This window comes from Ranitomeya imitator, chromosome 3, assembly GCF_032444005.1.
Source record: "Ranitomeya imitator isolate aRanImi1 chromosome 3, aRanImi1.pri, whole genome shotgun sequence".
NCBI lineage: Eukaryota > Metazoa > Chordata > Amphibia > Anura > Dendrobatidae > Ranitomeya > Ranitomeya imitator.
Window position 1 is genome coordinate 232,454,568 of NC_091284.1, and position 25,203 is coordinate 232,479,770.

The 25,203-nt window shown below is 39.0% G+C and overlaps 1 protein-coding gene across 1 annotated transcript; it reads right to left on the minus strand.

Moving 5' to 3' along the window:
* Positions 1-2,884: 2,884 nt before the first annotated feature.
* IL10 (interleukin 10) lies at positions 2,885-25,203 on the minus strand. Its single transcript, XM_069756274.1, has 5 exons — positions 24,400-25,203; positions 19,500-19,562; positions 18,723-18,875; positions 16,230-16,295; positions 2,885-5,598 (listed from the first exon to the last, which is right to left on the minus strand). The coding sequence occupies exons 1-5, from the start codon at positions 24,559-24,561 to the stop codon at positions 5,506-5,508; spliced, it is 537 nt and encodes a 178-aa protein (XP_069612375.1). The 5' UTR covers positions 24,562-25,203; the 3' UTR covers positions 2,885-5,505.

Below are 25,203 nucleotides of genomic sequence, written 5' to 3' on the forward strand. Positions count from 1 at the left end.
TGACAGTGGTCAGAATTGTAAAATTTGGCTCGGTCATTAAGTACCAAATTGGCTGTCACTAAGGGGTTAAGTATATTTGATATGTGTCTGCCTTTTTTTTTTTGTTCACCATTGTCCATGGAATTTCGGTTTTCCAGATGTTTTTACCTGATTCAGCATTTGCAAGTTTTCAAAAGGTAGAGTCAAGTTGTTGAAAATATACTTCAGTCAACCCTGCAGTAATTTTACTTATGCCAAAACATTTTTTCACCATTTTGCAAAACAAGTGACTTTTTTTTTTTGCTAAAAAGTCACAAAAAAGGTTAAGCACAAAAATAATGACCAGTTTTGCCCAAAATTCAATCAAGTGCACCATTTTGAATATTTTTCCTCAGAGAAATAAAAAGTGTCTTAAAAAATGCAAACGATGAATTGGGGGAATATTCTCTGGACCCTGATCAACCACCAGGGCTTAAGTATGACTCATTTAACTGCTGTCACTATTCCACCACTCAGTGTGTCTTGGACACCGTGACTGAGAGGTTGGTCGTCCAGTCCAGTGCAGAGGCATAGTGAGCTGTCTGTATTTTGATTGACAGCTTGGCTATCCAATCTAGGACTGGGAGGTGCTAAGTTTCATTCAGGTGTTCCTTGTTTCAAGTGATTACCCAGCTACTTAACTAAGCTGTCTGTCCTAGGCATAGCTTTTAGCTCTGTGTGGTTTGTCTTCTTGTGTTTGTGCTCTGAGTTATAACATTCTGATCTTCTGTTGCTGGACCTTGGATTTGCCTATTGACTACATGTTTGTATTACCCCTTTTGCCTTGACTCACTCAGACTTTAGAATTCTGACTCTGGACCGATACCTGACTACCCTTTGTCTCTTCCCTCTATTTATGATGATGTACCCTCCTGGCTCTTGACCTTGGACTCCTTGACTACCCTGACTCACGGCTTTTCCATTAGAAATGACTCTGCAACACTACTGCCCTCCTATTCTCCTGTGCAAAACTATAAATACAACCTTTGTTGACATGAACCATAGTTCAGAATTTGAGCAAAATATATTTTTAAAACAACAGCCAATCTTGCTCTAAATTTTAATATTCTATAAGTGACAGAGAGGTTTGGTGAAATTTTGCAGTTTAAAAGTATACAATATAACAAAGTACGGTAAATCAATGTACAGTGGGGCAAAAAAGTATTTAGTCAGTCAGCAATAGTGCAAGTTCCACCACTTAAAAAGATGAGCGGCATCTGTAATTTACATCATAGGTAGACCTCAACTATGGGAGACAAACTGAGAAAAAAAAATCCAGAAAATCACATTGTCTGTTTTTTTAACATTTTATTTGCATATTATGGTGGAAAATAAGTATTTGGTCAGAAACAAAATTTCATCTCAATACTTTGTAATATATCCTTTGTTGGCAATGACAGAGGTCAAACGTTTTCTGTAAGTCTTCACAAGGTTGCCACACACTGTTGTTGGTATGTTGGCCCATTCCTCCATGCAGATCTCCTCTAGAGCAGTGATGTTTTTGGCTTTTCGCTTGGCAACACGGACTTTCAACTCCCTCCAAAGGTTTTCTATAGGGTTGAGATCTGGAGACTGGCTAGGCCACTCCAGGACCTTGAAATGCTTCTTACGAAGCCACTCCTTCGTTGCCCTGGCGGTGTGCTTTGGATCATTGTCATGTTGAAAGACCCAGCCACGTTTCATCTTCAATGCCCTTGCTGATGGAAGGAGGTTTGCACTCAAAATCTCACGATACATGGCCCCATTCATTCTTTCATGTACCCGGATCAGTCGTCCTGGCTCCTTTGCAGAGAAACAGCCCCAAAGCATGATGTTTCCACCACCATGCTTTACAGTAGGTATGGTGTTTGATGGATGCAACTCAGTATTCTTTTTCCTCCAAACACGACAAGTTGTGTTTCTACCAAACAGTTCAAGTTTGGTTTCATCAGACCATAGGACATTCTCCCAAAACTCCTCTGGATCATCCAAATGCTCTCTAGCAAACTTCAGACGGGCCCGAACATGTACTGGCTTAAGCAGTGGGACACGTCTGGCACTGCAGGATCTGAGTCCATGGTGGCGTAGTGTGTTACTTATGGTAGGCCTTGTTACATTGGTCCCAGCCCTCTGCAGTTCATTCACTAGGTCCCCCCGCGTGGTTCTGGGATTTTTGCTCATCGTTCTTGTGATCATTCTGACCCCACGGGGTGGGATTTTGCGTGGAGCCCCAGATCAAGGGAGATTATCAGTGGTCTTGTATGTCTTCCATTTTCTAATTATTGCTCCCACTGTTGATTTCTTCACTCCAAGCTGGTTGGCTATTGCAGATTCAGTCTTCCCAGCCTGGTGCAGGGCTACAATTTTGTTTCTGGTGTCCTTTGACAGCTCTTTGGTCTTCACCATAGTGGAGTTTGGAGTCAGACTGTTTGAGGGTGTGCACAGGTGTCTTTTTATACTGATAACAAGTTTAAACAGGTGCCATTACTACAGGTAATGAGTGGAGGAAAGAGGAGACTCTTAAAGAAGAAGTTACAGGTCTGTGAGAGCCAGAAATCTTGATTGTTTGTTTCTGACCAAATACTTATTTTCCACCATAATATGCAAAAAAAATGATAAAAAAATCAGACAATGTGATTTTCTGGATTTTTTTTTCTCAGTTTGTCTCCCATAGTTGAGGTCTATCTATGATGTAAATTACAGACGCCTCTCATCTTTTTAAGTGGTGGAACTTGCACTATTGCTGACTGACTAAATACTTTTTTGCCCCACTGTATATCTGTCCGGAAAAAAGAATAATCTAAGAAAGAACCAAAGTGATTTTTTAAAACATTTTTATTACAAAAATATATCATATTAACAACAAGTTATAAAACAATAGCTAAATCATAACTTACAAAAACATAACTTAAACAGAGGTATTTTTTGTTTTTATCTATGAAATGTATGAGATCCTCAGTCATCCTTTAAAACAGAAGTACTCTACCAAAAATGTAACTTTGTCTCACAAACATATTAACACGTACATGTCAAAAAATGCTACAGAAAGAACTGCCTAATCCAATCATTGTAAACAGAGTTATAAATGATCACATCTTCTAATTAACATTAATTCCTATTTATCTGTTAGGAAAATGTAACACACACCACGTATCACAATTCTAGCATCTCAGCTCTTTTAGAGGGACACATATATACAAAAGGAAATCGTTTGCAAAATTCTGCTAAAATGAATTTATACTTTCACAATTGTATCCAAGATCACAAAGTTTTTTTTTGCCTTAAATAGACATAAGGTGGGGGTGGGGGGGTCATAAACTAAGTATTCCCACCATTGTAAGTTATCCTTCTGCCATAGAATAGGAAGACTTATTGATTTGATTGTAGAAAATTTGGTGGCGGAATTCCCAGAGAAAAAGGCTGTGGATTTCGTAAAAGGGGACTCTGAATAGAATGGAACAGAGGTGGGCTTATGGGATCGCTTCATTCTTTACAGCAGAGAGCTAGGTTTATTCCGTTTTTTGAAAGAGCATTGCATTAAAAATTCAATATGTTTTTCTAGATTTCTATGAGAAGGAGAATCAGTACCTTTATATAAGAATGCTATTAAAAAAAATTATTTTCACACTTTCACCCCGTTTCATTAAGACCGGCGATTTTTTGCCAATCTTGATGAGTAGGCGTGATAGAGTCAGACGCTCCTGATTTATGAAAAGGTGCATGCCTCTTCAAGAATCTGGAGTGTCGACAATTGGTGTGCACCTCTATGTGCGAAGCCGAGAACCTTTACTCCTGTCATTGACAGGAGTGATATTTCTGGCACAGGGAATGCCACGTTTTGTCACGAATTATAGGAGCTGTGGTGCCCCTTTCTTGCCCCAACTCAGCCCATTTTGGTTGAGCTTGGAGAAACTGGAGGAAATTGGGCCAACATTTTGTGGCTTTTCAAAGCTTTTTGGGCGTAAAAGTTTTGATGAATCGGGTCTTTGATTTTGTTTTCCTTTTTCATATACTGTGGGCAAGCTCCTGTAGAATAAGTTTGAGGCCACGGTCACACATTCAGTATTTGGCCAGTATTTGAGATCAGTATTTGTAAGCCCAAACCAGGAATGGGTGAAAAATACAGAAGTGGTGCCCATGAGTCTCTTATATTTTTCCTCTGCTGAGCTTGGCTTACAAAGACTGATGTAAAATACTGATCAAATACTGAACATGTGAACGTGGCCTTAGGGGTAGGCTGTGATGGATGCCGTGCAGTGAGGTCAGCCACTTTTTCTGTTGAATGGAATTAGCACAGCTATACATTTACCTCCATCTGGTGAATGTAGGTCTATGCATCCTTTCATTATATTCACCAGGAAACACAAAAATCAAGGACACAGCTCAAAAAGATGCTTAGAAGAAAAATACAGTACAAGATGATACAACTGTATCAATTAAATATCGTCCTAGTAGCAAACATAACCAATATAGCAATAACACATGAAGTTTATAGCAACTTGCAAGTCACAAGACCCCAAATCTTTGTAGAATTGAGGATTTGCAGCATATAGCATCATGAAAATAATCAACATGATCAAAAATCAGCCTCCCTAATTATTGGAGATATACAGTATTTCACATTCAACAGAATGATCTTCGTTTGTTCCTCTGAAGCTGACAAAGCTTATTTTGTCCATTTATGTTTCTATGTCTCTGATCTTTAGCCCACCGGAACAATTAATCACCTATCCACAGAATAGGTGCTAATCCTCTGCTCAATGGGAGTCCAATGACTGAGACCGCTGATAAACCACCAGCGAAAAGGAATTTGTCATCAGGTTTTTAGTTATGAAATATGAGAGCAGCATGCTGTGAGGGCAGAGATCCTGATTCCAGCAATGTGCCACTTACTGTGTTGCATGGTGCAGTGTTGATAAAATCACTGCTTTCTCTGCCAGTTCTTCAAATGTTGAGCTCTGTGTAACCCCTCCCACACCACTGATTGGCAGCTTTCTGTGTACACTGTGCATAAGCAGAAAGTGCCAATGAGTGTGGGAACAAGTTACACAGAGCAAGTGGACTACATGGCACAAGACGAGTCCTCTAGTGATAATATCATGGTGATAAACTCTGATTTTATTGAATATTCAGCCAACAGTACAGTAAATGACACATTGCTGGAATCAGGAGCTCTGCCCATACATGATACTGCTCTCAGATTATAGAGCAAAAACCTGGTACTAGAATTCCTTTAAATATAATAACAGCAACGTTAATTTAATGACTGTGAGCATATCCCAAGTTACATTTTACGACATGTTGCGGCAATGATACTTGAGATACTCTCACAACTCTTCAAGCTTTTGTTTTTATTCAGTAAGTCAGATACACAAATGGAAAATTAATTTTCAAAGTACAACATGTATGAATGGAGGAAGAAAATTCACCATTATGAATGTTCACCATGTTCAGAAGAGGAAAAAAATGTAACAGTAAAAGAAAAATACAGATGATGCCAAGTAAATTCTAATACTTCTTTCTGGTCATCAGATATTCTTCAATGTAATCAATAAAGATGTCAAATTCCCCAACTGCTTTGTAGATCCCTTGTTCCTTTAACTGTAAGTTAAGAGAATAAGAAACATATTAAACGATGACTATTATGTTAATATATTGTGGATGTTGACCTGATTACTACTATTACTAATACAACTACAGTTACTGTTACTAGTGAACAACTATTACTACTACTACTACTAAAATTAGTACGACAAAAACTACTCGAGTAACAATTCATTTCACTGCTAAAATGACTACAAAAACTACAGTACTATAAGGCCATGTTCACATGTTCAGTATTTTACATCATTATTTGTAAGCCAAAACCAGGAGTGGGTGATAAATACAGAAGTGGTGCATATGTTTCTATTATACTTTTCCTCTGATTGTTCCACTCCTGGTTTTGGCTTACAAATACTGAGGTAAAATACTGACCAAATACTGAACAAGTATTATTATAACTGCTACTACCCAATACTAAAACTACAATTACTTTTACTGCTAAAATAACAATTATTGTGACTACTACAATTACTATTACAACTAAAATACCATAACTATTTTCTACCATTACTAACACTACTAATGCTACAGCTAAAACTGCTACTATTACTAATAAAACAGTATCACTACTGCAAAAATCACTACCACTATTAATTGTACTACTAAAGTTACTACAAAAAAATACTATTACTACTTCTACTAGTACTCCTACATCGATTATTATTACTATTACTATTTAATTGTATAGCACCATTAGTTCCAGAGTTATAGATATCGTTTACAGTAAACAAATTTACAATGACGACTGGTGCAGAGGGGAGAGGACCCTGTCCTGGCGGACTTACATTCTATCTATTACTATTAAAACTGCTACTACAAAATTACAATTACTATTACTACTAAAACAACTAGTATTATTTCTACTGCTATTACCACTAAAACTATAACAATTAGGCCGGCGTCACACACAGCGTAAAACAATACGGTCCGTATATTACGGCCGTAATACGCTGAAAAGTCCCGAAAAAAGTGGTCCGTAGCTCCTCCGTAGGCAGGGTGTGTCAGCGTTTTTTGCGCATGGCATCCTCCGTATGTAATCCGTATGGCATCCGTACTGCGTGGTTTTCTCGCAGGCTTGCAAAACCAACATACCGCTATAGAAGTGATCCATGTGTCCCAAAAAGAAAAGAAAATATATATATACTGTCTATATATATATATATATATATATATATATATATATATATATATGTGTCAGTAGACACATATATTAGAGAGAAAAGCCGGTAATTCAGTGCGGTGTACAGTAAAATCACACTGACAGCTTACAGTAGAATAGGTAGAATAAATGTGTACACATAGAATAGGTATATATATATATATATATGTCAGTGAGACACATATATGTATATATATTAATATTTATTCCAGCGCTAGACAGCTTGAAAGCCGGTAATTCAATTACCGGCTTTTTCCTTCTCCTTCCTAAAACCCGACATGATTTGAGACATGGTTTACATACAGTAAACCATGTCTTCTCTCCATTTTTTTTGCAGATTCCACACTACTAATGTCAGTAGTGTGTATCTGCAAAATTTGGCCGTTCTAGCTCTTAAAATAAAGGGTTAAATGGCGGAAAAAATTGGCGTGGGCTCCCGCGCAATTTTCTCCGCCAGAGTAGTAAAGCCAGTGACTGAGGGCAGATATTAATAGCCTGGAGAGGGTCCACGGTTATTGGCCCCCCCCTGGCTAAAAATATCTGCCCCCAGCCACCCCAGAAAAGGCACATCTCCCTGTGCTTTCTAGGTAATTTCCCACGATCTATGAACAGCCAGCAGAGGGCGCCTCACCGCAAATGAAGCTAAATATAGATCATTGATCTATTTTTAGCCTCATTCCCTGGGGTTTTGCAGTGAGGAGCAGCCTGCATTAGCAAAGCTCCTTGCTGCAAAATGTTTTAACCCCTTCAGAAGGATCTACATCGTTGGACGTTACAGATCTGCGGAGGGTAAGTATATTGTTGGTTTATTATGTTTTTTTACTCACAGAACGAGGGTCTTCAGTGACTGGATTGGGCGTTGAATAAAATACTGCAACAACCATTGTTTTTATTTCATTAAAATAATTTTAAAAAATGTGTTTGTGTTTTATTTAACCCTTTACTAGTATTGGATTAATAATGGATAGGTGTCATAATTGACGCCTCTCCATTATTAATTAGGCTTAATGTCACCTTACAATAGCAAGGTGGCATTAACCCTTCATTACCCCATATCCCACCGCTACACGGGAATGGGAAGAGAGTGGCCAAGTGCCAGAATAGGCGCATCTTCCAGATGTGCCTTTTCTGGGGTGGCTGGGGGCAGATATTTTTAGCCAGGGGGGGCCAATAACCGTGGACCCTCTCCAGGCTATTAATATCTGCCCTCAGTCACTGGCTTTACTACTCTGGCGGAGAAAATTGCGCGGGAGCCCACGCCAATTTTTTCCGCCATTTAACCCTTTATTTTAAGAGCTAGAACGGCCAAATTTTGCAGATACACACTACTGACATTAGTAGTGTGGAATCTGCAAAAAAAATGGAGAGAAGACATGGTTTACTGTATGTAAACCATGTCTCAAATCATGTCGGGTTTTAGGAAGGAGAAGGAAAAAGCCGGTAATTGAATTACCGGCTTTCAAGCTGTCTAGCGCTGGAATAAATATTAATATATATACATATATGTGTCTCACTGACATATATATATATATATACCTATTCTATGTGTACACATTTATTCTACCTATTCTACTGTAAGCTGTCAGTGTGATTTTACTGTACACCGCACTGAATTACCGGCTTTTCTCTCTAACAGCGCTGCGTATTTCTCGCAAGTCACACTGCTTGTCCGTGTGTAATCCGTATTTTTCACGCTTCCATAGACTTTCATTGGCGTATTTCTTACGCAGTACGGTGACAAACGCAGCATGCTGCGATTTTGTACGGCCGTAGAAAGCCATATAATACTGATCAGTAAAATACGGCAAATAGGAGCAGGGGCATAGAGAATAATTGTGCCGTATTTTTTGCGAGTTTTACGGACGTAGATTCTGCGCTCTTACGTCCGTAAAACTCGCATGTGTGACGGCGGCCTTATTATTACTACTGAAACAACAATTATTGCTTCTCCTATTGCTACTACTACTACTACTGCAATTACTATTACTACTAAAATAACTATTATTACTTATACTACTACTAAAACTACTACTATTACTAATAAAACATTATCACTACTACTATTAACTTTACTACTAAATGTACTACAAAAACTACTATTAATAGAACTAGAATTGCATCTATTACAATTAAAACTACAATTACTATTACTACTAAAACTAGTTACTTCTACTACTACTACTGCAATTACTATTACTACTAAAATAACTATTATTACTACTACTACTAATACTACTGCTATAACTACTACTATTATTAATAAAAAAAATATCACTACTACTACTACTACATGTACTACTACTATAATTACTATTACTAGTAAAAGAACTGTTACTGCTACTACTACTATAAAACTAAAATCACTATTATTAAAACTGCTAGATCTAGTACAAAACTACTACTGCTATAGTTACTACTAGAATTACTATTACTGCTAAATCAATTATCACTATTCCTGCAAGTGCAAATACTACATTACTGCTACAATTTACTACAATTACAGTAACTTCCACAACTATTGCTGCTACAAAAACTACTACTAGAATTACAACATATGCGAAATATTAATTATTTCACCACAGTTACTATTACGACTAAAACAACGGTTACCACTGCAAACACTACTACTACATCTATTAATATAACTACGATCACTACGACAGATACGTCACATCTTCAAAATTTCTATCTAGAAACTCTCAAAATACGACATTGTTGTCATGTTTAAATAGATTGTGTAATTGCAGTGAAATAGTTGATGTCATACATAGAGGACGGCACTTGTGTAATGGATAGTAAAGGATGGTGAAGTCAGTAATCACATGTAACCTAATGAATCATTCATAGTTCATGCCACTTATCATGTACTTCAGAATTATTATAGAATATATAAATATGTCTATGTGTGTGTGCGCATGTACTATATATATATATATATATATATATATATATATATATTCTGTAATAATTCAGAAGTATAGTAAGTATATATATTTATATAACTGTATATATATATATATATATATATATATATATATATATATATACAGGTCCTTCTCAAAAAATTAGCATATAGTGTTAAATTTCATTATTTACCATAATGTAATGATTACAATTAAACTTTCATATATTATAGATTCATTATCCACCAACTGAAATTTGTCAGGTCTTTTATTGTTTTAATACTGATGATTTTGGCATACAACTCCTGATAACCCAAAAAACCTGTGTCAATAAATTAGCATATTTCACCCATCCAATCAAATAAAAGTGTTTTTTAATAACAAACAAAAAAACCAACAAATAATAATGTTCAGTTATGCACTCATTACTTGGTCGGGAATCCTTTGGCAGAAATGACTGCTTCAATGCGGCGTGGCATGGAGGCAATCAGCCTGTGACACTGCTGAGATGTTATGGAGGCCCAGGATGCTTCAATAGCGGCCTTAAGCTCATCCAGAGTGTTGGGTCTTGCGTCTCTCAACTTTCTCTTCACAATATCCCACAGATTCTCTATGGGGTTCAGGTCAGGAGAGTTGGCAGGCCAATTGAGCACAGTAATACCATGGTCAGTAAACCATTTACCAGTGGTTTTGGCACTGTGAGCAGGTGCCAGGTCGTGCTGAAAAATGAAATCTTCATCTCCATAAAGCATTTCAGCCGATGGAAGCATGAAGTGCTCCAAAATCTCCTGATAGCTAGCTGCATTGACCCTGCCCTTGATGAAACACAGTGGACCAACACCAGCAGCTGACATGGCACCCCACACCATCACTGACTGTGGGTACTTGACACTGGACTTCAGGCATTTTGGCATTTTCTTCTCCCCAGTCTTCCTCCAGACTCTGGCACCTTGATTTCCGAATGACATGCAAAATTTGCTTTCATCAGAAAAAAGTACTTGGGACCACTTAGCAACAGTCCAGTGCTGCTTCTCTGTAGCTCAAAAGTGGCTTTACCTGGGGAATGCGGCACCTGTAGCCCATTTCCTGCACACACCTGTGCACGGTGGCTCTGGATGTTTCCACACCAGACTCAGTCCACTGCTTCCTCAGGTTCCCCAAGGTCTGGAATCGGTCCTTCTCCACAATCTTCCTCAGGGTCCGGTCTCCTCTTCTCGTTGTACAGCGTTTTCTGCCACATTGTTTCCTTCCAACAGACTTACCATTGAGGTGCCTTGATACAGCACTCTGGGAACAGCCTATTTGTTGAGAAATTTCTTTCTGGGTCTTACCCTCTTGCTTGAGGGTGTCAATGATGGCCTTCTTGACATCTGTCAGGTCGCTAGTCTTACCCATGATGGGGGTTTTGAGTAATGAACCAGGCAGGGAGTTTATAAAAGCCTCAGGTATCTTTTGCATGTGTTTAGAGTTAATTAGTTGATTCAGAAGATTAGGGTAATAGGTCGTTTAGAGAACCTTTTTTTGATATGCTAATTTATTGAGACAGGTTTTTTGGGTTATCAGGAGTTGTATGCCAAAATCATCAGTATTAAAACAATAAAAGACCTGACAAATTTCAGTTGGTGGATAATGAATCTATAATATATGAAAGTTTAATTGTAATCATTACATTATGGTAAATAATGAAATTTAACACTATATGCTAATTTTTTGAGAAGGACCTGTATACAGTTGTGCTCAAAAGTTGGCATACCCAGGCAGAACTTTTGCTTTCTTGGCCTTTTTTCAGAGAATATGAATGATAATACCAAAACTTTTTCTCCACTCATGGTTAGTGGTTGGGTGAAGCCATTTATTGTCAAACTACTGTGTTTTCTCTTATTAAATCATAATGACAACCCAAAACGTCCAAATGACCCTGATCAAAAATTTACATACCCCATTTCTTACTACTGTGTATTGTCCCCTCTAACATCAATGACAGCTTGAAGTCTTTTGTGGTAGTTGTGGATAAGGTTCTTTATTTTCTCAGATGGTAAAGCTGCCCACTCTTCTTGGCAAAAAGCCTCCAGTTCCTGTAAACTCCTGGGCTGTTTAGCATGAACTGCTAGAGATCTTCCCAGAGTGGCTCAATGATATTGAGATCAAGAGACTAAGATGGCAACTCCAGAACCTTCACTTTGTTCTGCTGTAGCCAATGACAGGTTGACTTGGCCTTGTGCTTTGGATCGTTGTCATGTTGAAACGTCTAAGTACATCCAATGCACAGGTACCGGTTGATGATTGCATTCATCTTTCCTTAAACTTTGTCCATGTTTCCTGTGCTTTTGTAACTTACACATCCCCAAAACATCAGCAATCCACCTCTGTGCTTTACAGTAGTGTTCCTTTCATCATAGGCCTTGTTGAATGTAACCTTAACGGTTGTGGCCAAAAAGTTAAATTTTGGTCTCATCACTCAAAATTACCTTGTTCCAGAAGTTTGAGGCTTGTCTCTGTGCTGTTTTGCGTATTGTAGGAGAGATACTTTGTGGCATTTGCACAATGGCTTTCTTCTGGCGACTTGACCATGTAGCCCATTTTTCTGCAAGTGCCTCCTTATTGTTCATCTTGAAACAGCCACACCGCTAGTTTTCAGAGAGTCCTGTATTTCAGCTGATGTTATTTGTGGGCTTTTCTTTGCATCCCGAACAATTTTCATGGCAGTTGTGGACGACATTTGCTGGTCTACCTGACCGTGGTTTTCTTTTTACAAAGCTCCTGATTTTCCATTTGTTAATCCCACTTTGAACGCTGCTGACTGGCATTATCAATTCCTTGGATATCTTTTTATATCCCTTTCCTGTTTTATACAGTTCAACTACCTTTTCCCGTAGAAACGTTGACAATTCTTTTGCTTTCCTCATGATTCACAATCCAGAAACGTCAGTGGCTGGATGAAATATGCAAGAGTCTGTCTGGATTCTAGAAGCTCAGTTTTTATGCACACACTGTTTACAAGCAAACGGATCACAGGAGAGGATGTTACCTTTAGTAGCCATTCAAATCCACTTGTGTCAACTTCTGTGCTTGTTATCTGGTCAAAATCACCAGGGTATGTGAACTTTTGATCAGGGCCATTTGGATGTTTTGAGTTGTCAATATGATTTAAAAAGAAAAAACACAGTAGTTTGACAATAAATGGCTTCACCCAACTACTAACCATGAGTGGAGAAAAAGTTTTGGTGTTATCATTCATATTCTCTGAAAAAAGGCCAAGAAAGCAAAAATTCTGCTGAGGTATGCAAACCCTTGAGCACAGCTGTATGTATATATATATATATATATATATATATATATATATATATATATATATTTATATTCATCTATAAATATAATATATATTGTACACATTGCATATATATTTATGCCTTGTACATACATTTTATGTCACCACAACTGATTGGGCAGCAGACCCTTTCCTGTATGCTAACACAGCTATAAATACTATTGTTCCTTCCCTATATATTCAATATATACTGCGCAATTAGCATTTTCCTAGACCAACAAACTTCTTCAAAAGCGATGTTGGTAGAAGGTCGAACAGGAAACATATCAGCTTGGAACATTGCTTAATACACAAAGACACCTTGCCCTTTTATTCAAGCAGGAAATGTAGTTTCTCGCTCGTCAGTGAATATGCAGTCTGTTTTACCCTTTAATTACTTATGGAGGTTTTCCGGTTTTATGTAAATACAAATGTTATTTTTTTGTATAATGGAAAGTTGTGCAATTTGTGAATGTGCATGTTTATTTTCAGTATCAATTCCTTTAAGTTTTCAAGTTATTAGCTGCCGGTCTATTAGGAACCTTCATCGCTTGCTTCCAGATTCTGAAAATCAACCCTGATCATGTGCTGGTCACTCTGGCACGTGGCTTATATTAAGGCCTGTTTCACAGGTCAGTGTCTCAGGTATATATGGTGACAGTTTTCACACATACCGGAGAAACTTACACACGTAGACACATTCAAGTGAATGGGTCTGTCCACATGTCAGTGTGTTTCCACGGACCATGTGTCCCTGTGACCCACACGTAGACATTTCTGTTATTTTAATGGCAGCACAAGCCGCAAAACATCACCCACATGTGCACACGGATGACACACTGGTATGTAATCCATGTGACACGTACCAGCGCCTGAGTAGCAGCGGTAAAGTAAGCACTGTTCCCAAGCGTTGGGTGCTGAAGATGACTCGCCTCATTCTCCCCTGCTCTGCCGGCGATCAGCGTGAGCAGGGGAGGATGAGGGTTGTATTCAAATGATAACAATGGCAGCAAGCGGCTGATGGGACTATTACTCCATCAGCCTACACCTGCTGCCTCTAATAACAGTGACAGCAGGTGGTGGCTGTTGTGAGTATTCATCACCCACTGCCTGCACTATAAATAAATAAATAAATTTAAAAAAAAAATGGTGTGGGTTCCCCTGTATTTTCTATAACTAGCCAGGCAAAACTGACAGTTGGAGACTGCAACCCTCAGCTGTCAGCATTAGCAAGGCTGGTTATCAAGAATAGAAGGTCCCCCGCCCTGTTTTTTTTAATTATTTAAATAAATAATTACAAAAAGCGATGTGGGGTACCCCCCATTTTTGACAATCAGCCTTGCTAAAGCTGACAGCTGGTGGCTGGTATTCTCAGGCTGATAAGGGGCCATGGATATTGACCCCCAACCTAAAAATTGCAGCCCGCAGCAGCCCAGAAAAGGCAGATCTATTAGATGAGCCCATTACCCGGCTCTTCCCACTTGCCCTGTAGGGTTGGCAAGTGGGGTTCATATTTGTGGGGTTGATGTCACCTTTGTATCATTGCATAGTAATGGAGAGGCATCTATAAGACACGTATCCATTTCTAATCCTATAGTTGTATGGTAAATAAAGACATAGCAGGTATAAAGTACTTTATTAGAAATAAAACACACCTAATGCCTAATTCCACTGAATCCCTCGTCTCCTGTAATAAAAAAATAATAAAACAACAATATCCCTCACCTGTCCGTTGTTCTGTCCCATGCCGTAACCCATGTCTGTGGGATAAATAGTTTTCAATCAAGACGATGCCAAGATGCCACCATCCAAGCTGAGAACCACTGGTGAATGAGCTGCTGCGAATGCAGCATCATTGACCAGTGGTGACATCATCTTGGTTACCACCGGTCAGTGAGGCTGCGTTCCCTGTCGGTGTGAACTGCGGTGACTTCAGCACCGTGGGAAAACGTAAGTAATGAGGTCACCGCAGTTCAACTCAGTGAGTTCACTGCAGATGACTGTGATCTGCTGTGAAGTCATTGAGCTGAATTGTGGTGAACTCAGCGACTTTTTCCTATATTGCCGAGGTCACCTCAGTTCAGCCTGGCTGGGAACACAGCCTCACTGACTGGTGTTAACCTTGATGATGGCACCGCTGGTCAATGATGCTGGATCTTGGCACCGCACAATTTGAAAACTATTTATCCCCCGGACATGGATTACAGCGTGGGACAGAATGACAAACAGGTGTGGGATATTGTTGTTTTATTTATTTTTGTTTTATTACAGGAGACGAAAAAACTTTATACTGGCTGTGTCTTTAGTTACCACATAACTAAAGGATTAGCAATGGAGTGGCATCTTATAGATGCCTTTCCATTACTAAACCGTGGGCTTGATGTCACCTGACAATACAAAGGTGACATCAACCCCACAAATATGAATCCCACTTGCCACTGCTACAGGGAAAGTGGGAAGAGATGGGCAAAGCGCCAGAATTGGGGCATGTAATAAATGTGCCTTTTCTGGGCAGCTGCGGGCTGCTATTTTTAGGTTGGGGGTCAATATCCATGGACCCTTACCAGTCTGAGAATACCAGCCCTCAGCTGTCTGCTTTAGCAAGGCTGGTTATAGAAAATACAGGGAAATCCACCCCATTTTAAAAATGTATTTATTTATTTATAGTGCAGGCGGCAGGTGATGAATACTCACATCAGCTGTCCCCTGCTGTCACTGTTATTAGTGGCAGCAGGTGTAGGCTGATAGAAGTAATAGTCCCATCAGCCACCGCCTGCAGTCATTGTTATTATTTAAGTACAACTCTCATCATTTTCCCCTGCTCGCGCTGATCACCAGCAGAGCAGGGGAGAATGATGAAAGCTGTCTTCAGCACCCAGCGCTGGAGAAAAGCACTAACTGTACCGCTGCTTGCCTGCCGCTAGTGTGTGTAGTGCTGATGTGGTACACGGGTGACACACGACTGCCACACGTGTGCCACACTTATTACACACACAGACATGGATATCTATGGTACCGTTTTTTTCCAGGACGTGTGAAACTGGCCTAAGAGATAGCCTTACTAAGTGAAATTAAAACAAGCCATGCCGCTATGGCTTCATTATGTGACCAGGAAATATTTTCAACTTTTCTTTTTTTTTTTAAAGAGTGAATTTATGTTAATTACCACAACTGGTATTCCCCTTATAAATATGCTAGATTTTTTTGCAAACTTTTCTATTATAGCAACAACTGAGAGGAAACACACAGGCACACATACCGTATTATACTTTTTCTTTATTTGTTGTACAGCTTTGCTTTTTCTGTCACACGGAAGAAAATGTTGCTGTAAGAATAAAATAATACAGATTATAAATATCATGATGTGAAAGTATAACATGATAGAAGAGCAACTGCTTAGTTGTGGTGCTTGCAAAATTTAAGGTGTTCTACACTATGAAGCAAATTCAAGAAATCCACCAGATCTCTCTTTGATAAATGCTGCTCTGACCCTGATTCCGGTGATGTGTCACTTACTGGGCTGCTTGCTGTAGTTTTGATAGCATCAATGTCAGCAGACGATTATCACTAGGGGACTAGTAAACCTGATGCCAGGTAGTCCTGCTTATGCACAAGCTCTGCATAATCCTGTCCCCACCACTATTTGACAGCTTTCTGACTATGCACAGTGCACACAGAAAACTGGTATCAGTGGAATGGGCAGGGTTATACAGAGATGCAACAGATAAAACAGTGATTTAATCAAAACTACATCTTTTTTTTTTTCTTTTCAACGTTCTTTTTATTGAAAGATAAACAAGTAAACATAGCAGTAAGTGAACATATCATATTGTCAGATAACAGGACATGTCATCTTATTCTTGGAACAATAAACAATGTAGAAAAAGCTCCTTTTTACAAAATAAACAGTTCCATTAAGAATGATAGCAATAGAACTAGAGTTGGAGTTTCCAACAGTATTTATGGATTTTAATAACCACACCTTAAAGTCCACTTATAGAAGTAAGAGAGATTAAGAGATAGAGAAGAGAGGAAGGGGGTATAGGGGGTTGAGAAGATAGGGTGGTGGTGGTGGGGAGGGGGGGTGGAGAGGAGGGGGGGGAGGAGGAGCATCGTAGGCTCTGCTATTGGTCCAGTTAGCATTCCGCTACTGCAAACTTGTTGGCTGACCTAAATGTGACCCAGGGTAACCAGATTCTTTCAAATTTAGTTTGAGAGTGGTTAACTAAGGCTACCAATTCAGCCATGTGGTATAATTGGTCTATTTTCTTCAATACCTGTTGGTATGTCGGAACGTTCGTGGTCTTCCAGAACATAGGAATTAACAGTTTGGCTGCAGCTAGTACGTTTTGAGCTAATATGGTGAGCCATGTACATCTAGGCCACACCGGGAAATTCAAGAGCGCTATTTCTGGGGATAATTGTATCCTCTTCCCAGTCACGTCTCTTATCAATTGTTCTATCATAATCAAAACTACATCAAGCAGCCCAGTAGTTCACACTTCATTGGAATTATGGTATTTGCCTCTTCATCATGCTGCTCTCAGATGTGACAGAAAAAAACTTGGAGACAGATTCCCTTTAAATTGATCTCTTAGACCTGATGAAGCTAGAGAACTTAGCTTCAAAATCCATGTATCTATGTCAGAATGGGTTTATAAATATTATAATAACATGAAGAGTTGAAGGCTCGTGACTCCACCTGTATTCAGTTCACACACACCGAACCTGACTAACAGCTTGTACTGAGCAGTGTCAGATCTCAGCGGCAGCAGGGAGGAGGGACAATCTGAAGCCATCAATCAGGCTACATGGGAGGAGTTTGAGCTTAAATTTACATAAATTATTATATAGACATTCTCACATGATTTTTCAAAGTAAACACACCAGCCTCACCAGTTCTAATAAATATTTTTTTATAATGAATGTTTGTTTTCTGCTGTAAAACTTTCTGGCTCACAAAATCTGACAACATTCTGGGAAGCCATTGAATTCAATGGATTTTTTTTCTCATAATTCATCTGGTTTTCTCTAATATTTGAATTATCAATTTTAAAACTCCATAGATATTTAGTTAATGTTACTGTCAAAAATATTGTACCCTATTAGGGACCTAACCGATCCAATTAAACGGTTTGCATGGCGGAAAAGTAAAGTTAGAGTGACTGAAGAATTCTCCAGTTTTAACAGTGAGAATGGGCGGTCACCAGTGATGAGCAAATGTGCTCGGATAATGTCTCTTCTGAGCACGCTCGGGTGTTATCTGGGTATCTTGGGCATGCTTGTATGTTATGTTCTAGTCCAGGGGTGTCAAACTGCATTCCTCGAGGGCTGCAAACAGGTCATGTTTTCAGGATTTCCTAGTACTGCACAGGTGATAATTTAATCACCTGCACAAATAATGAGTTAGTGATTAAATTATCACCTGTGCAGTACAAGGAAATCCTGAAAACATGACCTGTTTGCAGCCCTCGAGGAATGCAGTTTGACACCCCTGTTCTAGTCCCTGCGGCTGCATGATTTGTGGCTGTGAGACAGCCTCAACCCATGTGGGGATTACGTAACAAACAAGCAATCCCCACGTGTTCAGGCTGTCGAACATCTGCAAACCATGCAGCCGCAGGGACTAGAACATAATATATGAGCACGTCCAAGATACCCGGATAACATCCGAGCAAAATGGTAATTATTAACAAGCGGAAATATTTTTTTTTGCCTATATCTGATATTTCTATACATTCCATATACTCACACAGCGTTTTATGGTCTGCTTCAGGTCTATCAGCTTGTCCTTCATGAAATGAACATTGGACTTCACATCATTTTGGTAACCTTTTGCAAGTGGTAGGACATCATCCAAGTAGAAGCGAATCATTTCAGATACAGTTTGGCAACCAATTGAACTCTGCAAAAGAAAGTGAAAATTTCTTGTCTGCCAAGATTATAAAATGCGAAAAAAGTTACAAATTTTGGATGACATTCATCAGGATAAGAATTTTTGTAATTTTTTTTTTTTTGCTTGTGGCTGCATTGCCAACATTTGAATCACATTTATCAGTGTTTCATACATTTAGCACATCTTTAGATGAAAAAGTTGCACATTTTGCCTTAAAATGTTGGCTACAAAAACAGATACAAAACCCCTGATAAATTCTTTTACATATTCATGTGCAAATCTCTGACATTTATGGTGCAGAGAGAGGGATATTGTAGAAGTCGAATTATACAGGTACATAGCTGATATGGTTAAAAAAGAAACTTGTCTATGAAGACCTCTATCATCCTATAGTGTTGAGCCATAGGAAGGCAAAATACCATATTATTTAGAAAATTCCTACCCAACTACAAAAAGCTATCGGAACAAGTCTCTGTAACAACGTCCTGCTCTAGAAGCTAGAACCAGCTCCAGGCTCCAGCTAAAGTGGACTGTTATGAAAAGCAGCTAAATATGTCCTATCATGGATTGTGGTGAAGGGTTTCCAAAGTTGAAATAGATGTAATACATTTTAATTTTAATAAGCTACTTTACCTTAAAGTCATCCAGCAAATCCTTTTCAAGTAATATTGTGTCAAGGGCATTATCTTTCATTTGCTAAAAGATAAAAAAAAAACACTAAATACGTTTGATAGAAACATATTTATGATATACTGTATTTAAGTCAAGTAAATTAATTCTGCCGTATTGCTTTACCATAAAGTAGATTCATCGATATTAGAAATTGAGCATTCAAGGGATTATTGGGAAATTCAATCTTTGTATTTGAAGCATGGATTTTATGACCCACACAGTAGACTAGTGAATAGTAAGAATCACAAGAGTCCCAGGGTTGGCTAGGCCCATCAGAGTCCTCTAGCCGGGCTACAATAATGGATCTCAGAGGTTTTGAAGAAGGTATGAGTTTAGCATTACTTAACACCATGATACATTTCTTTTGGATTGATTTACCAATAACCTATTTGACCCTTTAAGTGATGTTGTGACTTGTTTTAGTCTTTTTAGCATGAAGGGAAGCAGAAGGCATAGCAGAATTTCGCAATGCAGAACCGTCATTCCCAAGGACCTTCAGATATGTTGACCATACACTTTACATACAGTGAAAATTTCATTCTAGATGGGAGGGCCAGTTTAATGGGAACCTGTCTTATCCCCAAACGCTGCTAACCAGCAGATATGGGGTCAATCTGTAGTAAAATAGTGTCCTGCAGGTTAATAGTGTTCCAAGGATGGCCGACCACTGCACTGAAAGCCCGGCTATCAGGAGGAAATTAACTTTAATCCTCCTGGCGGCCTTCGACTTTCAGTCATAGAGCTGTATCGGCACAGCTTCAGTCACCATTCAGTTGTAAGCATGCCCCAGTACCGACTGACACAGCAAAATAGTGCAGAGATGGCTGTCAGTCAATGTGCTGGGGTTGTGCCTACAGCCGTCGCTCACTAAATACTTAGTAGTGACTGTAGACGGGCTTTCAGTGCGGTGGACAGGCAGCTTTAGAAAGCTATTATCGGCAGATTAACTCCGGATCTGCAGGTTAATAGTCATTTGAGGACAAGTTCTCTTCAAGTTTTATGTGAGAGCATTATCAACATTGAACCTATGATGTGAAGAAGTGAATATTCGATAGCTATGAGTCACCGTGAGATCACGCTACAACAATGCTCGTCTGTGTGAGAAGTACTGTCATAGTGAGAAAGCGAGTATTTCCTCCACTACTTCTTTCAGTCATGTTTGTAGCTTGTTTAGTTGACTAAATTAGCATTACTTCATGTGTAGTTTTAGGAGCACTGCCAAACTCAATGAAATCCAAGAACATGTGAAGACACAAACCACTATCTCTTCTAGAGATATCTAAAAATTCTTTCATCTAGTGCAATGCAATGGATCTACAAAGGCGTTTTGAAGGATATGTCATGGTGCCTGCTTCCATAAAATGCTGAGGTAAGAAGGCAGTCTATAGCTTACATAAGTACTAGACCCTAGTGACCTCATATGTTGGACGTGGGGGTAATGTTTTGCAACAATTTGGAAAGAGAATTGGCAAAATGCAAATGTTAAGTGAGGTTACATCCTTTATGTAGAGTACTCTGGTTATGTGACTCACCATCTACATGAGAATTTTATTAAGAAATATCTATATATACACATATGGAAGGTGGCTGACCACTTCAGTATTTTCTGTATCTTCCTCCTTTCACTGCATTACTTAACATGCCACATATTAAAATTCAGTAGTTAAGAGAAGATCTAAGGAAATGTGGCTTCAGGTAAGAGAGAAGCATTGCATCCACATACGGTAACTGTCTGTAGGTTCATGGAGGCGATAAAGGAGCAGCATTACAGCTACTGTATATATCTCTTTATGTGCGTGTAAGGAAGAGAGGAGTAGTAAACGCTCCACAGAATTGTCAGTACAAAGGTGAAACAGGAGCAGCTTTACATCTACGTAGATAGAATCACAGAGGTAAGCGAGGAGCAGCTTTACATCTACGTAGATAGGATCATAGAGATAAGCGAGGAGCAGCATTACATCCATGTAGATAGAATTATAGAGATAAGCGAGGAGCAGCATTACATCTACGTAGATAGGATGTAGAGGTAAGTGAGGAGCAGCATTACATCCATGTAGACAGGATGGTAGAGGTAAGAGAGGAGCAGCATTACATCTACGTAGATAGGATGGTAGAGGTAAGCGAGGAGCAGCATTCCATCCATGTAGATAGAATTATAGAGATAAGTGAGGAGCAGCATTACATATAGGTAGATAGCATCATAGAGATAAGCGAGGAGCAGCATTACATCCATGTAGATAGAATTATAGAGATAAGCGAGGAGCAGCATTACATCTACGTAGATAGGATGTAGAGGTAAGTGAGGAGCAGCATTACATCTACGTAGATAGGATGGTAGAGGTAAGCGAGGAGCAGCATTCCATCCATGTAGATAGAATTATAGAGATAAGTGAGGAGCAGCACTACATCTACGTAGATAGCATCATAGAGATAAGCGAGGAGCAGCATTACATCCATGTAGATAGGATCACAGAGGTAAGTGAGGAGCAGCATTACATCCATATAGACAGGATGGTAGAGGTAAGAGAGGAGCAGCATTACATCTACGTAGATAGGATCATAGAGATAAGCGAGGAGCAGCATTACATCCATGTAGATAGAATTATAGAGATAAGCGAGGAGCAGCACTACATCTACGTAGATAGGATCATAGAGATAAGCGAGGAGCAGCATTACATCCATGTAGATAGGATCACAGAGCTAAGTGAGGAGCAGCATTACATCCATGTAGACAGGATGGTAGAGGTAAGAGAGGAGCAACATTACATCTACGTAGATAGGATGGTAGAGGTAAGTGAGGAGCAGCATTACATCCATGTAGATAGGATGGTAGAGGTAAGAGAGGAGCAGCATTACATCTACGTAGATAGGATCATAGAGATAAGCGAGGAGCAGCATTACATCCATGTAGATAGAATTATAGAGCTAAGCGAGGAGCAGCACTACATCTACGTAGATAGGATCATAGAGATAAGCGAGGAGCAGCATTACATCTACGTAGATAGGATGTAGAGGTAAGTGAGGAGCAGCATTACATCCATATAGACAGGATGGTAGAGGTAAGAGAGGAGCAGCATTACATCTACGTAGATAGGATCACAGAGGTAAGAGAGGAGCAGCATTACATCCATGTAGATAGAATTATAGAGATAAGCGAGGAGCAGCATTACATCTACGTAGATAGGATGGTAGAGGTAAGTGAGGAGCAGCATTACATCCATGTAGATAGAATCATAGAGATAAGCGAGGAGCAGCATTACATCCATGTAGATAGAATCATAGAGATAAGTGAGGAGCAGCATTACATATACGTAGATAGGATGGTAGAGGTAAGTGAGGAGCAGCATTACATCCATGTAGATAGAATCATAGAGATAAGTGAGGAGCAGCATTACATATAGGTAGATAGGATCACAGAGGTAAGAGAGGAGCAGCATTATATATAGGTAGATAGGATCACAGAGGTAAGAGAGGAGCAGCATTACATCCAGCCATGTATCATAATTCATTTTATAAATATATCTAATAATGTCTGTTAAAGCACCTCTCCAACGTTGCTTTTTTTACTATTATTTTGCTGGTAGAGTGGTGCTACTAAGCCAAGTTCCCTGCCCCTGGTATTATGCTTACCAGCCACCATCTTCTTGTGTTCCCGTCGCAGATTGTGACCTGCCAGATAGCTCCAGTATTTACTGGGAGATCCAGAAGTCACAAAGCCAATGTTAGTCTATGAAAGCCAGAACAAGGCTCCCATAGGCTTGCATAAAGAGCTTGTGACCACTATCTCTGACTTTTGGTCAGAAGTTGTGGTTATAAGATTCTGGGTCGGGACCAGAGAGACACTGGGAGGAAGAGCTGAAGGCGTAGGCTGGTAAGTATAATATTAAGGTCAGGGAACTCAGATTAGCAGCACCACTCCAGCACAAAAATAAAAAAATGAAGTGGTGCTTTAATCACTGCAAATATGTTGGAGCTATATAGGCAAAGATAATAAATATAACAATATTTACCAGGATGTGTTTTGCATGCTAATAATTGCATCACATGATACAACTGGTTTGTTGTGGGTAGTCTTTTATCACCTTGGGGCATAAATTGACCATAAAACCATAACTCTATTCTAAATAGGCTGGACGTAGGCAGAGTGGCTTCTTGGTACAACCAGAACATGCTCTACCATTTCTCCTTATAGACCAAAAATATGCTATGAAGGACAAAGGTTTCATGTTATAAAGAAAGGAAAATATAAAAAACGGATTAAAAAGCAAAATACCATAAACAATCACTTCTGTGGGATGTCTCATCTTTATAACTAGGTAAATTTGCAGAATGATGGTAAAAGCAAGTAACTTTGCAATTTACTCATTTAAAATCTGCTGTTTTTAAGAATGATGGATTTTTATTTGAATTGCTTGCTTAGGTTACCGGCCACTTTTGCAGTCTATCAGCAGTAGTGGGTCAGCTAAGCAAGGAGCACAGCAGTTGCAAGTTCTGAAGATGGACACATCACTGGATCTGACCAGCGTCATTGTCACTGCACCCACCCGAAGATGCAAAGGCAAATCTGCCTCTGCTTGCTTCATGGGAGAGCTCACCGTTCAGATCTACAGCCTGCCATTAATTAGGAGCACACCGTTCCCCTGGGAATACTCCTGGAGATACAAGTCCATAAATACTACACAATATACAACAGATTCTTCAGCACATATAGGTCTCAGCCTCCTCTTAGTTCATACTATCGCAGTTTGCACGGGAAAAGTAAAATGAGTAAAGACAAACATAAAGAAAACACATGACATAAAATACATCATCCATGGAGGAACATAAGAGCGGGTTTAAGTTATTGTATTCGAATACTTACAAAGTAGTTCTTGACTTTCTGGAATGTGGATCTGAGGTCTCGGAGCTTGGCAGGGAATATGTGCAGAACGCGTTGACAGCTTCCTTCCACATCTCCACTTTGACTCCTCACGCTCTTGCAGGAAAATAAAACGAACACCAGCAACAAGGAATAAGGCTTCATCTTTTCTCAGATAAGCAATATTCTTCACAAAAAGCAAACAATGATACAAATTGCCAAGGTCCATTGTCCTATTATATATTCAGCCTATTGTTTCCTGTTTCCGCCCCGAATGTCATCATCACTCTTCTTCTAGTAAATGGTATTTGATGCTCTCATGTTTCGTATGTAAATTATGTTCCAAATATGTGGTCTGTTGATTCATCTCAATTTATTTTTATTCCCGAGTCATTATAGTAAATGTTACATTCTTCATTTTCAGATATAAACCTCTTTCTTACATGGTGTTAATTCATTTTTTAGGATTATTTTCTGATATGTTCGCACTGTATGATTTGATTTTATGTCCTTACATTTGTTGACATGCTAAAGATACACACGTTTTTGAGAGTAGTCATATTTCAAGCATTTGTAATAACATGCTTTATTTAGGTTTCTTCTGTATGGAGGATTTATTATTCAGCTAGACTCAAGTTTCATCTGAATTTCTTCTCTAGTGCTTGTGTAATATCATCTCAAGTGATGCACAAACCTTAATTAGTATTATTAATGAATGTGTCTTTCGTCAAAAAATTAAACTAATCTTTTAACTGTGGCCTTTGTGCTACAAAGGCTGAAAATGAGATACCCCAACCCCAAATTGGA

Coding starts and splice junctions, on each gene's coding strand:
- IL10 (XM_069756274.1), bottom strand. CDS start 24,561: ATGAAGCCTTATTCCTTGTTGCTGGTGTTCGTTTTATTTTCCTGCAAG. Junction 16,296..18,722: donor AGCAGACCATAAAACGCTGT/GTGAGTATATGG, acceptor TTATTCTTACAG/CAACATTTTCTTCCGTGTGA. Junction 5,599..16,229: donor TAAAGAAAAAGTATAATACG/GTATGTGTGCCT, acceptor CTTAACTTACAG/TTAAAGGAACAAGGGATCTA.